At 39.4% G+C, this 15,817-nt stretch overlaps 1 protein-coding gene across 1 annotated transcript in view; it reads left to right on the top strand.

The window, feature by feature from the left end:
• gnl2 (G protein nucleolar 2) overlaps positions 1–13,399 on the top strand; it is a 30,911-nt gene extending 17,512 nt beyond the window's left edge. The window contains exons 9-15 of the mRNA XM_078203482.1: positions 1,209–1,313; positions 4,009–4,167; positions 5,487–5,594; positions 8,581–9,017; positions 11,705–11,787; positions 12,615–12,691; positions 13,210–13,399. Of these exons, the coding sequence (XP_078059608.1) occupies positions 1,209–1,313; positions 4,009–4,167; positions 5,487–5,594; positions 8,581–9,017; positions 11,705–11,787; positions 12,615–12,691; positions 13,210–13,344 (1,104 nt within the window). The 3' untranslated portion in view covers positions 13,345–13,399. The remainder of the gene's footprint in view (positions 1–1,208; positions 1,314–4,008; positions 4,168–5,486; positions 5,595–8,580; positions 9,018–11,704; positions 11,788–12,614; positions 12,692–13,209) is intronic.
• Positions 13,400–15,817: the final 2,418 nt, after the last annotated feature.

Below are 15,817 nucleotides of genomic sequence, written 5' to 3'. Positions count from 1 at the left end.
ACACAGTGCTGGAAATATCCATCTGCAGCATCTGTGGGGAGAGAAACCGAAATTAATGATTTCAGGTCAACGTTTTGTCAGAACTCAAAAGGCTGCATCTTCTTCCCTTTACGACCCTACCTCAATGAGTTTCGAGCTCAGCTCCAACTTAATGGATGCCTCCACCTATCTCCAACATTCCCCCTCCACCTGGACTGTCCCAGCCTCTTACCCTCTTTATATCCTTTCATTGAGAACTATTGGCATGACATCAGCCATCTGAATTTCTTTGCTCATCTCATTCCGACTTGTCTCCCTCTAAACTTGGTGCACTTTGCTTTTTCTCTCCCTTCACAGATGCTCCCTGATCTGCTGAGTTTCCAGCATTTTTTGTTTGTATTTCAGATTTCCAGCATCCACAGTATTTTACTTTTTTGTTATATGATTATAAGCTCACATTCTGACTGAGCAAAAAGGTTTATTGTGCACATAGAAAGTGAGATTTAGTGCTTTTTCTAGATCCATAAAGGTGGATTGTTATTCGAAGATGGTAGATTGGTGGACAAATTTACTTTGATTCTAGTGGAACAGCTTTTCAGCACAGGGAGTTGGCTTATTCTCCATTGTACTGGTTCGGCTTTCGGTTGAAGCTATCACTAGGGACAGCCAGTTTACATACAATGGTCTCCTGAAGAAACATAGAAAGTCTTGAAGCTGGAAAAGACCTCCGCTGTTACAGTTACCAGTGTGTTTCTCTGCAAGATACTGATCCAATTTGATCTGAAGATAAGCTGCTTACTTCTACAACCTCTCTTGGTATTATAGGTTCTCACAGTCATTTTCTCAGTTGTATTTTTACATTCAATCCCAATCTTATAACGATAGCTGATGTGGGAAATTAATATGAGGATAGATGAGATACGCTACATTGCGACGCAGTGTTTAGTCTGTTTCTTTTTCCCATATTTAATCCAGGAGTACTTAACCTGGATCCTAGAAAAATGCTCCATTCTCCAACACCACCATCCTTCACTTGAGCATGAAGACCTCACATTCACTAACTTGCATTAATTGATTAACGTTGACCGTTGTATTGTACACTTTTCTCTTGGTGATTTGATTTTCTATAATTCAAATGGAATTTGTGGTTCTTTGTATTTTTCATTTCTAGTGTAATGTGAGAATAATTCCATGAGATAATTTCTGTCTTCCCTCATGCCCTGTCATAGGTTTGGCAGTATATCACCCTGATGCGGCGCATTTTCCTAATTGATTGTCCTGGTGTTGTCTATCCATCCGGTGATACAGAGACTGAAATTGTATTGAAAGGAGTGGTGAGTCTAAAACTTTGAAGTAATTTGGCTCTAGAAAAACAATATGATTATCATTATGGATTTAATAGTAAAGTGAGCTATAAAGCACAAAGCTGTAAGTTGTGTTGATGACTTCCACCAAGGTTGATATGACCTGAAACAGCAGTAAGAGTTCTTTTTGCAAGATGGTAATGATGCAGCAGAACTCTATCTATAATTCTATCTGCAATCATTCATACATTGAGAGAAAAATGGCTTCCCTTTCTTCTTGGCAAAATTGCTAAGATGTTTAAGAAAGAACATTGACAATTTTGAGATTGAACATTTTTTATCAGAGAAAATTAATTTCTCCTTTCTTACTCCTCACTTTCTGCTCCCAGAGTGAGACCTTTGTGTTGCTTCTGTTGCAATCAAACCTTGTGATAGGGTTTTAAATATACTAAATCAGGCTGTTGATATATTGTTCTTCAGCCTCTAACTCCCAAAGCCTGGGTCTCCTGCAGTCAATGCCTCAGTGAAGATAAAGTACTCAGATTTTGTTAATGTGTGACCTGGAAGACACATTTCCCCTGGATTGTTGTGCTTGCCACTGCTTCCCATCAGAGACCAAGGGTAGGATTCTCCAGCCACGCTCACCTCAAAACCAGAGAATCCTGCCTGAGGTCAATAGACCTTCCATGGTCTGCCCCCCACCCACTACAATTCCCATGGCCCACATTTGGAGTACTGTTTGCAATTTTGGCCTTCATGTTTGAGGAAGTATAACAAGGTTCACTAGTTTGGTTTCTGGGATGAGAGGCTGAGTAAATTGTGCTGGAGTTTAGAAGAATGGTACAGGATCTCATTGAAGATTCTAATAAATTGTTTTCCCTGGCTGGGAGATCTAGAACACAGCTTTGAAGTCTCAGGATAAGGAAAGAGCATTTAAGACTGAGATGAGGAGAAATGTCATCACTCAGTTGTGAATGTTTGGAATTTTCTAATCTGACGGATTGAGTTTGATCCATCCTTGAATATATTTAAAGTTGATATAGACAGATTTTTGGTGTCTCAGGAAATCGAGGGATATGGGGAGCGGCAGGAAAGTGCAATTGTGGCACAAGATCAGTCATGATCACATTGAATGGCCAAACAGGCTCGAGCGAGTGTGTGACCTATCTATGCTGCCCCTATCTATTCTGTTTTTAAGTTCTAATTGTGCCTATTGAGAGTGCTGCTCTAGCAGCCACACACACCCTTTGTGATACCATGCTGTTACATCTTGTCATTGGATCCCCGAGTCCTGTCTACATTTTGGATGTTATACCAACATTTGATTCAATTAATAGCATTGTCGATGTGCAATGGTTCATTTATCACCAACATTCTGTGCATGTGCTTACTCTTTGTCACCATTTCACAGAGGAACGGAGAGCAATTTAAATTAAATTCAGAAGTAGAAATAAAAACTTAGGTTGCTCTGTCTACACATATAACATAAAAGACCGGTATAAAATCTGAAAAAGACATAGAAACTGAACTCTCTTCCTACACCACGTATTGAAACTGCGCTTGCTTTTCATACAAGCTACATATAGAAACCGCACTTGTCTCTTGAGTGACGTGCTGATGGTGTAATTGTTCCGTCTACATTCAGCACATCGAGAGAGAAAATTTATTTGCGGCTTTATAATTCTATGGATTCTAAGAATTACCAAGTTTAATCATTTAATCCTTATGAAAATCATCACTCTCCTTTATAGCTTCCTGGAAGTGAACGTATTTGCTGGGATTTTTCCGCCTTGCCCGTGCCGGAATCAGGGTGGGTGAGGCTAGTAGAACCACATTCTCAATTGGCCTCGGGCGGGATTTTACAAGCCTCGCCCAAGCGAGGTCGTAAAATACCGGCCATAGAAATGAAGCAGCTTGTTTTATTTTGTAGGTATGGTACTTAACATTGAGAATAATACATAAGTAATTATAAGGTAGTAACCCAATTGTGAGGTTTAAATTGCACAACTTGGGATGGTTAAGTGTAATTGTCCTTCATCTGGCTCATGAATAGGTTATAGCTTTGCAGTCATCTCTGGTTGCTTCGGTCAATTTAATTTGAGGTGTTATTTCATGCTGAAAGCAGCTGTTAATGTTGAACACTACGATCAGTCTATTCCCGATCACTGACATCCGGCGGCGCTGGTGGCACTGTTGCCTCACAGTCCCCGGGACTTGTGCCGATTCCTGGCTTGGGTTGCTGTCTGTATGGACTCTGCACACTCTCCCCGTCTCTGCGTGGGTTTCCTCCGGGCGCTCCGGTTTCCTCCCACAGTCCGAAAGTCGTGCTGGTTAGGTGCATTGGCCATACTAAATTCTTCCTCAGTGTACCCGAACAGCTGGAGTGTGGCGACTAGGGGATTTTCACAGTAACTTCATTGCAGTGTTAATGTAAGCCTACTTGTGACAGTAAGAAATAAACTTTAAAAACCTTAAAAATCCAGTGCTTTATGATTGTGATATTCTCGCTCTGGCCTTATTGAAGGTGTTTTTGTGTTAAAGGCTGTATATAAATACAAGTTGTTGTAATTTGCTGTAGACCACCAGTGACTTTCTATGATCTGCATATTTTCTGACTCTTGTTGACCACATTAGGAACGAAATTAAGAGCAAAGCTCAGTGCTGACTGGGTTTGGGCGACCCTACCTGCCGACATTGGTTTATTTTTCCCATTCTTCCCTCACAGGTTCAAGTGGAGAAAATCAAATGTCCTGAGGATCATATTGCTGCAGTGCTGGAAAGAGCCAAATCCGAATATATCAGCAAGACCTACAAGATAGATTGCTGGAGCCATCCCGAGGATTTTTTAGAAAAGCTTGCTTTCAGGATGGGAAAGCTTTTGAAGGTGACTATTTTGTCATTCTTTCCAAAATTACTAAATATAATACCTCATTCCGAAACACACCGAGTGAATAATATCTTAGCCTGTGAAAAAGCCTTAAACGCTTCATTTATTAACCTGCAGGCAAAGAGAGTAAAGATTTATCTCGCAACTGCCTTCTCCAAAGTGCAAGCTCAGAGAGTCTGATAACTGGCAAACTATTTTCAATGTGGGATATGATCTGTGGAAGAACGAAAATTGTTTATTTTTCAAATTTTAACAATCTCTGCATTCCTAATTGTTCAGTGATCAAAGGCAGAGGCTTGATACCAATATTTAAATATCTTGTTTTTGTGTAAAAGGACAATAGGTTTACATATAAACCTATACAATGGGGTCATTTTGCAAGCCAGTAGTAAAGAGTGACAGATTAACTTTTCACTTACCACTCCACACAACAGATTTCCTCTATCAAATGCATTGGAAGAAATCTGGGAGCAAAGAAGTTTATTAAAATTACTGTTTTGTATTAACTCTAAATGTCATGAAACTGTCATGAATAACATTTTGATTGCAGCTAATTTTATTTTAAGTTGGCCATACAAATTGGAGGCTGCAGCTTCTCCCTACGGGTAAGATAACTGTGACATAATGTTATGCCAGGGTGGCCTGTTGTATCCGGCTGTTAAGTATTAGACCAGGAAGACAAGATAGAGGATTAAAATACAAAATACTTGCATTGTATGGATTAGGATGTTGGCCTACACTGATGATTGTGTTGACCCAATACATTCTTCATTTACAAGAGCTTGGAATAGACTCTCGCTAACAGAGTTAATTACCCACTGTAATGTGGCACATTAAATCATTCAGATTCAGTGCAGTGCACATCAACCAGAAGGAACCTAATTTTGTACAAGAGGAGCCTAGCAATGAATAGGGGCATCTATTGATTACTGTTCGCGTTGAAAATTTGAGTTACCATAAATTGCAGAAAGTTGGCAACTAATTTTTGAATAACATTGTATAAGTATGGGAACATTGAGAAACTTGGTTCACAAGAGCAAGCTGTGCTTGAGAAAGAACATGATCACCAAGAAATGCAAAGGAATGGGTAAAACAAGTTTTGTGAAACAGCTGCATTTTACATATTGCAGTTGTACTAGTGCTGGATCATTATTTGAACATGGCTTTGGAGATGTTTGTCTGTAGTGCAATGCTTTTAACCTCTTGCTTTGGAAGATCAATAATAACTAATATGTTTTGTTGACAGTGTTAATGCTTGCTTTTTCTTCCCAAGGCCTGTTTTGGTTTCCAATTTATCACCTTTTATTGCTTTCCAGGGTGGAGAACCAGACATACAAACTGTAGCCAAAATGGTGCTGAATGATTGGCAAAGAGGTCGAATACCTTTCTTTGTGAAACCACCAAATGCAGAAGTAAATTCACAGGTAATATATTTTTGGATTATAAAAACTGCGCTCGCAGATATAAATCCATGTTGATGATGTGTGTTGCTCATATCGGGTGCTGCTTCATTTCCAGTAGGATGTGGAATTTGTGAACCTCTGCTGTCCATTTGGTGCAGCTATACCCACAGTGCTGGTTTGGAAGGAAGTTCCAGGTTTTTGACCCAGGGACAGAGATATGATTCCAAATTAGGCTGATGGGTGGCTTGGAGGAGAACTTGCAGGTGGTGGCATACCCATGCATCTGCTGCCCTTGTCCTTCTAGGTGGTAGAGATCATAGGTTTGGAAGGTGGAGCCTAAAGAGCCTTGCTGCAGTGCATCATATGGATGGTACACACTGCTGCCACTGTATTGGTGGTGGAAGGAGTGGATGTTCAAGGTATTGGGTGGGGTGCCAATCTTGTAGATGTTGGACAGCTTTTAAGGAGTTAGGAGATGAGTTAACCCTAACCCTAATGTTTAGACTCTCTCTTGTTAGCGATAGTCATTGCTTGTGTGACGTGAATGTTACTTGCCACTTACCAGCCCAACCCGAAGGTTGTCCGGGTTCTTGCTGCATTTGGAGATGGATTGGTTCAGAACCTGAGTAGTAGTGAATGCTCCTGAACATAGTGCAGTCATCACCAAGCATCCCCAATTCTGACCTTATGTTGGAGGAAACGTCATTGATGAAACAGTTGAAGATGTTTGGGCCTTGGACACTACCCTGAGGAACTCTTGCAACAAAGTCCCAGGACTGGCATAATTGACCTCCAACAATCACAATCTTTCTTTGTGCTAGGTATGACTCTATTTAGTGCAGAGTTTTCCCGCTGATTTACATTGACTCCAGTTTTGCTGGAGCTCCTTGATGTCAAGGATAGTCACATTCATTTCACCTCTTGAGCTGGAACTATACCAGTGGAACCCTTGAAGACCAAGATTGGCCATGTCTCAGTGATGCTGCGAACATCATTCCAACACCGTCATTTGCGACCTGTCACTTCTGCCTGCCTGATACAGATCAGATGCTCCCAACTGGGCATAGGAAGAAGCAGGATTGAAAAGACCATTTTATTACTATCAGAAGAAACAATGACATCTGCATTGCATTTGTGCTGAGCACTGGTGCTAATGGGCTGCATAAAAACAGAATAACTTATCCCAGTTATGTCAGGAAACTCAAGCTCAGCTTCTCAAGGGAATGTGGGGAAGCAGTTGTAGAGATTACCTTCAGAACCTTCTGATGTCTTGTTGCTACAGAAATCTCTTTGTAATCAACTTGTGTGGAATTTTTTTTTTTTAAATTGAGCCTTGAATTAATTCTGTGGCTGAATTGAACATAAAATATTTATGGATGCATCATATCTACCTAAAGACCCCTTATATCCAGAGCACAGAAATGCAACTACAGTGGTGTTCAGTACCAAGATTTTGAAATATTTGTGCCTTGTGATGTACACTGAAAAGATTCAGATCAACTAGATGTTGCTGCAACATGAAACCTTAAAGCTGTGTGCTGAGAAGTCTTTTCAGGGCCACTATTTGTCTTTTTTCTTGGTCTGTTTTTTATTTTAATTTGTTGAATATTGATCTTATTCAGGAAGATTTGATGCACCCGATTGGTAGTAAATTCCCTCAATGCCATCAGCACTCACTGTTTTATAGATTGTAGCAAGCCTGGGAATAATAGTGGATTTTAAAAATTATATTAATTTTACAAAGATAGTAAAGCTGTGCAAAATAATTTGAGTTGGATTTTAATATCTGCTTAGAAATTCACAGTCTGTGAATGAGTTGTTTTCTTTTCAGCAGCTAATTATAATTTGAACCGCTGATGATGTTACAGGTGGCACAAAATCTGTTTTGATAAGAACATATAAAATTTTATTATTCATAACATTGCACTAAATACACTGTGAAGCAAATTGATTGAGGGGCCAATTTATTATCTCCTGCATCTCGTATTTATAAAAAGCTATTTACATTCAGTTAGGGTGTTGTCAATTCATTCCAAACTGGAAAACTTGGTTGATAACCAGATATTTAAGCAATCCTGAATTAATAGTTATTTAAGCTTGAACTACACACATCATTATGCATATTTGTCTGTTTTGTTTCATTGATGATTTGGTGTTTAATGTGATCTGTACCTCCGTGATTGCAATTTTTCACACAAGAACGTATATTCACTTCAAACTGTAGACCAGAATGCTTGGAACCAAGGCATTTCTGGATTATAGAATAACATTAGATTTTTTTTCTTTATTATTTCATGAGATGTGGGTGCAACTGGCAAGGACAGCATTTGTTGTCCATCCCTAACTGACTTTGAACTAAGTGGCTTGCCAGGCCATTTCAGAGGGCAGTTAATCTTTTTATTTGAAAATAAGAACCGATGCACTAATGTGTAGGGCTCCACAATAAAATTGAGCATCGTCGACAATTAGGCAATCATTCCTTTGAAAATGTTCTTTAAGGCTTGTAGATGTCAACTCACTCAGCGTATATTTGAAGACACTTGTGGTTATATCAAATTCTTACCTAATCTGTGCCCTCTGTACTAGTGCTTCCCAAACTTTTGATCTAGTTACCAGTGTCTGAAACAGAGCCACCAACCCAGGATAAGAAGGCAGACAGGAGCAGAAACAGAGTAAAATTTGAACTGGCCAGGCATCTTTCCGGCACAGTCACATGACCGTATCTTTTCCGCATTCTGGACACATCAGTCAGTGTCTGAATTGCGCTTGCTGACGATTTGTTGCAGAACCGTGAGTACTGGGCCTGAGAACTGCAGTGCTAAGTGAAAAGAATTCTGGACAACTGGGGTTTCTGGATTTTGAAGTTCCGGGCTGGAGAGTTTACATTGGATAATATTATGTTTGGATTTTTCACATGACTTGTATTTGAGCTTGTATTCCACAAATTGTTCACATGCAGCCTGACTCTCTTTCCTCTAATAGCTTTCTCTCCTTTTACCACATATAGCTATTGGATACGGTGGAAGTGAACAAAGAACCAAACGACGTTAATCAAGTGAAGGAGTCATCGGAAGAAGTGAATGCAGAAAGTGAACCCAAAGAAACTGAAAAACCCACGATGACACAACAAATTGTTGCACAAGTTAGGCAAAACTTTGGAAAAATCAATGTGGCATCTGAATTTTCAGGGACAGACCTCCAACCTGTAAACATTTCTGACATTGAAGAGAGCTGCTCAGAGGAAGAGGCTGAAGAGCAGGAAATAGAGGATGGTGAAGAAAAAGAATCAACAGAGGCTGATCTGAATAAACTTCAAGAAACTAGTCTTCAACAGGAGAGCAAATCAAATAAACCAAAACAAGCACTGCAGGATTTGGATGCCAAAATTGCTAAATACAAAAAGTTCTTGGATAAAGCCAAAGCAAAGAGATTCTCGGCTATTAGGTAAGCTTCCTCCTCCCCCATATACAGAATAAATTGATCCAAAAAATTACTGCTTAAGAGCAATATTTACTGAACTTGATGGTGTCTGATTAAGTAGGGACTGAGCTGTCAGAGCTATTTGTTATCTTCCATTTGTTATCAAAACTTTTAAGGTGTTTTTACATAATTTGTGGTTGTAGAACACCTTTTGGTATCTCAAAGACCTTCGGAGATGTGAGCAAGGTGGATACTGAGCCAAAGAAAAGATTAGAAGGCATGAGGAATGTGAACACGTATAGAGAGGAATTCCAGAAAGTGGGATCTCGATAGCTGGAGGATTGGCTGCCAATAATAGGGTACACAAGAAACAGGATTCAAGGGGACAGAATGTTTTGGAAGTTGGAAGACTGGAGGAATTGCAACGATGGGATGAGACAATGTTCCAGATAATATTGAGATGAGTAGGGCAGTTCAAAGCCAAATGTCAGGATAGGTCATTGAGGATGTAGGTTTTAACTGAGTGAGAATTTATGCAGGATCAGATTTAAGTAGCAGGCAATTTGGTTAACATCCCTTATATATTTTTGTTTTAAATGGGCATAAGACTTAGAGACACTTTCATGAATTGGTCTTGCACTCCTGGTTTTAAATTCAACTCAGCGTGGATAGAGGCTCAAAACACAATTTGGCGCAAAATGGCAGTTTCACTCAAAAAAGCCCCTGGATGTTTGACATGTAAAATGGAATAATATCATACTGGTGTAGTAGGAGATATTCTATTCCTGTTTTATTGATTCTGAATTAGAGCACAAATAGAAAGTTCCTAAACCCCAAGGTGAAATTTTCCCTTTTTAATGCAGAGCGTTGCAATAGGCAGGAAAAGGAGTGTTGAATCTGCCGGCCCCGGTGATAGCTTTCTCAGCCACATTGATGGAACTCTGGAGAGAGAAAAATCCACAGTGTAGACTATTTTCTAAATGGGGGTATATGCGCTTGAGCAAAATGTCTGCAGTGAGGTTTAAGTGTAGTGATCCATAATCTACTACTGCATAAAGTGGACTAGAGACTGAACAATACTGTATAGCCCACAGCTACATTAAACCTTCAATAATCCTACCACTTAAACATTTTGTTTCTATGTAATTATCCTTTATCATCCTGATCCTCGATCATACTAGATCAAAAGTAGACCTGCATATGAGAGAGAAACTATGCTGCTCAAGCCATCGTATCTGTTTTTCTTGTTTATCCATTTTCAAAAGTTAAAGTTTATTTATTAGTCACAAGTAGGCTTAGATTCGCCTTGCAATGAAGTCATTGTGAAAATCCCCCAGTCGCCACACTCCGGCGCTTGTTCGGGTACACTGAGGGAGATCCACCTAACCTGCACATCTTTGGATCGTGGGAGGAAACCGGAGCACCTGGAGGAAACCCACGCAGACACGGGAAGAATGTGCAAACTCCACACAGTGACCCAAGCCGGGAATCGAACCTAGGTCCCTGGCGCTGTGAGGCAGCAGTGCTAACCACTGTGCCAACATGCTGCCCATTTAGTAGGGGAAGTTTAATTGAGCGGTGTAGGTGGGGATCTCCACATAAATATGCTTGTACGAAAATTTCAGAATTATCGACAAGTAGCATTTCTGAGCTGTTTCCTGAATTATTTCAGTTTTTTAAATAAGCTTCGGTTTTTATCACCTGAAAAATTTAGCCTTTTGCCACATTTAACATTTGACAATGTATTATACCATACTCTGAGCACTGGTATCATCCACAGCTTGTCAACTTTAATGGCTTGAAGGCATGTAAATAGCAGGGGAATTTGTGTTCAAAATGTGTGCAAGACAAAACCCCATGTAGTAGTTTAATTTAGAGTAAAGACGACCCCCCCCCCCCCCCCCCACACACACACACACACACACACACACACACACACACACACACACCCAGTCTTTGGTTGGGAAAAATCTTTCCAGGCTGTCTCCCAACAGTCAGTTAAAAAATGGAATTGACTTCCCCCTTTTTCTCAGACAATAGATTGTGACATCAGTGTGGAAAAGCACCTCTTTTTGAACTTTAACTGAGCTTTTAACAAAAGAGTATAGTTGCAGAAAGGTAAAATGAAATTCTGTTGAATTGCTTATGACCTTATTGAAGTGAATCATATAATCTTCATGTTCAGAGAGTATTACTTGAATACTTGACTGTCCCCTTTTGAAGAGAAGCTAAAGAGTATATTGATGTGACATTTGTGAGTTTTTCCCATGTGCGTTATTTTGTTCAGTTTTTTTTTGGTCATTTCCTCGTCTTTCAAAATTGGTTATGACCTCTCTTTTTCCACGTACCGAACTCCTGAATTTGTTGCTGTGGATCTCTGGCCTTTTGATCCCTGCTTATATTTTTTGTCCAGCCCCAGAGCAGAGGTAACTCTTGGATAAATCGAGTTTAGTACTACTTTCCATCGGTGAGGTTGGCATAATTTCTGTAATAAATCTGCAGCTCTTTTATAGCCTAGTTGATAAAGCAAAAATTATACGAGATGGCACCCAATTGCAGCAAACATTAAGCATTCCAAATTAAAAATCCAAGTTAAATTGGATGGCCTACTCCTGCTCCTAGTTCTTATGTTCTTAATTCCAGATTTTGCTACAGCAGCAAATTTTGTTTTGGAAGTTTTCTAAGTGCAAAATTCTACTTTAATATTTTAGGATTCCCAAGGAACTTACTACCAAATTGGTTGCCAAGGCGGAACAGGAGACAACTGATCAAGATGAGGAATCAAAAGGAACGGGTAAGTTCAGACAGTTTTGGCATCATCAACTTCTCTGCAAACTTTTTCACAGAAATCAGTTAAAAATATGCATTTGAATTCTCAATTGTAAAAATTTGTGCTGAGATTTTCAAGTAACCATTATTTAAGTTGCATCTGATAAAATGCAACCTTTACTTTCATTTCTGGTCTTCACTGCATCATCAGGAAATATAGTGTGTTTAAAACACTGGTTCATACAGATCTCAGAAAGATGCTGTTTTCAGTACTTTAATCTCAATGTCTTAACTGTGTTCTACTTGAGTTTTAAACTTAAAACAATCATTGGATTGGTTCCCCATTGCAGTTTGTAGTGATCTGTAATTTATTTGTTTTTAAATAAAAATCTTAAGTCGTGGCGCAGATAATATTGGAAAAGTGTAGATCTTTTCTCTCCCTATCCCAATATCAAATCATTTTCAAAATGTGAAACATGGCTCCTTTTCAAAGGATTGGTGTTTTCTCGACGGGTTCTTGCTTTGTTAATTGGATATCAGTTGTGTTTAATTATATATTATGTAGGCTGCAGCGGTTCAGTGGCAATTAGGGATGGGCTACAAATTCTGGCCTTGCCAGTGAAAGTCACAACCCTTGAAAGAATGAAAGAAACGGTGGAGGGCATTAATTGGAGTCCCATTTTAGCATATAAGAGCTCGTACCAAAACTGTGATGTGGTTGAAATAGGGAGTAAAAGTTTAGAGTATCACACTGTAAATAAAAGAGTAAAGATTGGCTCCAGTGTCTTCTGTCTCTAGCTGTCTTTTTGAAGTAGAACATTTTGTGTAAACTTGTGTTAAAACAATTTACAGGCCGTACAGCGGGAAAGAGAAAAGCTCAAAATGAACCCGATGATGCACAACCTCCTCTCAAGCTCTCATCCAAAGAGGTAAACTCTTCTTGTCGTCTTGTCAAAACTCTTGAGCAGTGTGTAGCTGACTTAACAAATGATGCAAACTTGCGAATCAGTAGTACAACTTCAAAATTTGCAGAGAACAGCAAATTGAGGAGTTGTAGGCAACATTAAGGGGGGAAGCAACACAATGCAAGACATTAATAAACACGTGGAATGGATGTGTAACTGGCAAATCAGTATCAACAGAGGCAAGTCCATTTTCCTCAAGAACAGGGTTGATACTGCTTCGGCAGTGGAGTTTAAATGGGGTAAAAGAGCATAGGGATCAATGGTACATATATGCAAATCGCTAAAAAGTAACAATACAAATTAGTGCCATATTATGTAAACGAAGCACACCAAGTTCTGGGGTTCACTTTCGGAGGAACTCTATATAAAGCATAAAGAGATGGGATGCTTTATTAGTTGTGAATTTTGATGAATGATCATCGAGTGGGAAGCATTCAGCTCATTGAGCAATTACACTGACCTGTTCAATTTTATATTTGCAGAAGCGGAGACTCAACCGGCTGCAGCACTCAAAGAAGGTCGGCGTTCGATACTATGAAACGCATAATGTCAAGAACAAGAATAAAAACAAAAACAGAAGTGCATCCAAGTCGCAGAAACTGAAAAAGAAACGATAATTTTAAAATAAAATGACTTGGTACTTTTTGTGCAATAAAAGTAAAATTACTTTTACACGTGTACTGAACTTTATAATTCATACTTTTCTGTGTGGCGGGGTGATGATTCTGTCAATGTCCACTCCCTTCGGGTTAATCACAAAAAGCACAATTTCAATGTATTGACAATTGTCATTGGCTGCATAAGTGCAAATTCTCAGCTCCCCCTAAACTTATCTATTCTAATAACTATCGTAGTTCTAATGGTGCGGTGGAATCCAGAGTGGAGGTTTTCTTTTGATAACAAACTACCCCTGGCTTGACTAGTTTAATTCGCATTTTCTGATCATTGATAATGGAAAAACCTTTGGCTTCACCATTAAAAAGTTAAATGTGAATAACAAAATATTTCTAATTTTAGAATGTTGAGCTGTTCTCCCAGTTTAATTTTGTTCCAGTGGTAAGTGCTCATGTGAAAATTTTGTTCTTAAAAAGTGTTCCTAAAGATACTGTTTTATTATAATAATGTTCGTCCTATCTCATTCACCATTTGGACTCATTTCTGTAGGCAGAATCTTAACCTGCTTATCCAGTAATGACTTTGTCAATTATCAGCATAAAATATCTAAATATCTTGGTGTGATTTTCTTTCAAATTAAGAAGTCATTTTTTAATTTATTTTTTCTATTTTAAGTGTCGCGTTCATATTCTGGTAATTTATCATTGAAGAGTAATTTTGGTTGACATGTACAACAGATGGAGAATTCTTTAGTCTGATGGGAAATTATTTAAGTTCATTCAGATGGAACGTGGCGAAAGCTTGGGTTCTTGAAAGCAGAGGAATCTCTAGGGTTTAAAGAAATTACAGATGTAGCAGTCACACAAACCTCAAGCTTCAGTGCATTTGACAGTGACTAATGACAAGCTGACAAAATGAAAATGTTGAAGATGTTCGAAATCTGAAATAAAAACCAAAAATGATACTCTGATTAGGCAACGCCTGTGAAGAGAGAAACAGCTAATGTTTCAGGTTCATGACTAGTTGTCAAACTTTTTAATGGAAGGTCGTTGACCTGAACCGCTAACTTGTTTCCCTCTACACAGATGATGCCTGACCTGCTGAGTATTTTTAGCAGGTTTTTATTTTGAGTAACATGCTTGATGGGTGCTGTACATGATGAAAAATGTCTTAACGGCGAATTTGTCAGAAGCCTCATTTAAATACATTACTCTGCACCGTTAAATTTAATGCGTCAGCGTAGGGAACACAATTTGATCTTGACTTTTTTCAATTTTTAACACCCCTTAATTTTGTTTTGTGTGATGTTCGCCCTGCCTTGAACCACTACAGTCCATGTGATATAGTTATATTAACAATGCTGTTAGATTGGGGATTCCAGGATTTTGATCCAGTTATATTGCAGGAACGACTATGGCCACAGGATCGGAGTGGGCGAGGGGTGGACAATGGAAATGTTCATTGACCTCGGGCGGGATTTTACAGTTTCGGGATGAGTGAGGCCATAAAATCCCGCTCTATATATTTTCAACAGACTGGTGGTATACATGACTTGGACGAGAGACTGGTTGTGTTCGCATGTGTTGCCCTTGTCTTAGGTGGTGAAAGATACTGGTTTGGAAGGTACTTGTGGCATGTCAGGAACTTGACATGATCCCACTGATTTCTGCATTTAACAAGTGCGTTTCTGGAGGTGCATGGGAAACCCCTGTGGACAGATGATTTGGCAATTCTGGCTTTGACAGTGGCACCCAGGCTTCCCACCTGTTTGGAACTTGCCAGAGTCAACAGCACGAAAGTGAGGATTGACAAAGCTGTGAAATTGATACGCTAGACAGTCTTTAATTACTGAAGTATGACAGCCACAAGAGAAAATGCTAGAAAATCTCAGCAGGTCTGGCAGCATCTGTAAGGAGAGAAAAAAGAGCTGACGTTTCAAGTCCAGGTGACCCCTTGTCAAAGCTAAAAGGCATAGAAAGTGGGAGATATTTATACTGTAGGGTGAGGGAATGAAAGATGAGTCATAGACACAAAAACAAGGAGAAAGGCTGCTAATGGCAGTTCATAGAATAAAAGATGTGAATGGCCAAACGGCAGAGAAGCTGAAATCAGGGTAAACTGTGACAGATGAAGATGTCGGGGGGGGGGGGGGGGGGGAGGTATGGGTGTGAGAGAGGTAAAATTGAGAAAAAGGGGGAGAAAAGGTAAGGAAAGGGGGTAAAATAGGGGGAAAGAGTGGGTGGAAGAAAAATAAAGACAAGGAATAAAAGAACAGTTAATTAAATAAAATGAAAACAAAATGATGCACTATCAATTACGATACGAAGACTCCAGCGAGTGAGTGAAATTAACAGGCTTTTATTCACAAAGAACAGGAGCACACCCTTGTAGCTGACCTGGTCTGGACTGAGACGAGGAGGAGGAACCATCACCTTTATACCTCACTCTGGGTGGAAAGGGAGGAGTCTCCGGCCA

This window comes from Mustelus asterias, unplaced genomic scaffold (genome assembly GCF_964213995.1).
Source record: "Mustelus asterias unplaced genomic scaffold, sMusAst1.hap1.1 HAP1_SCAFFOLD_181, whole genome shotgun sequence".
Classification (NCBI taxonomy): domain Eukaryota; kingdom Metazoa; phylum Chordata; class Chondrichthyes; order Carcharhiniformes; family Triakidae; genus Mustelus; species Mustelus asterias.
This window is presented reverse-complemented; position numbering and strand designations above follow the sequence as displayed.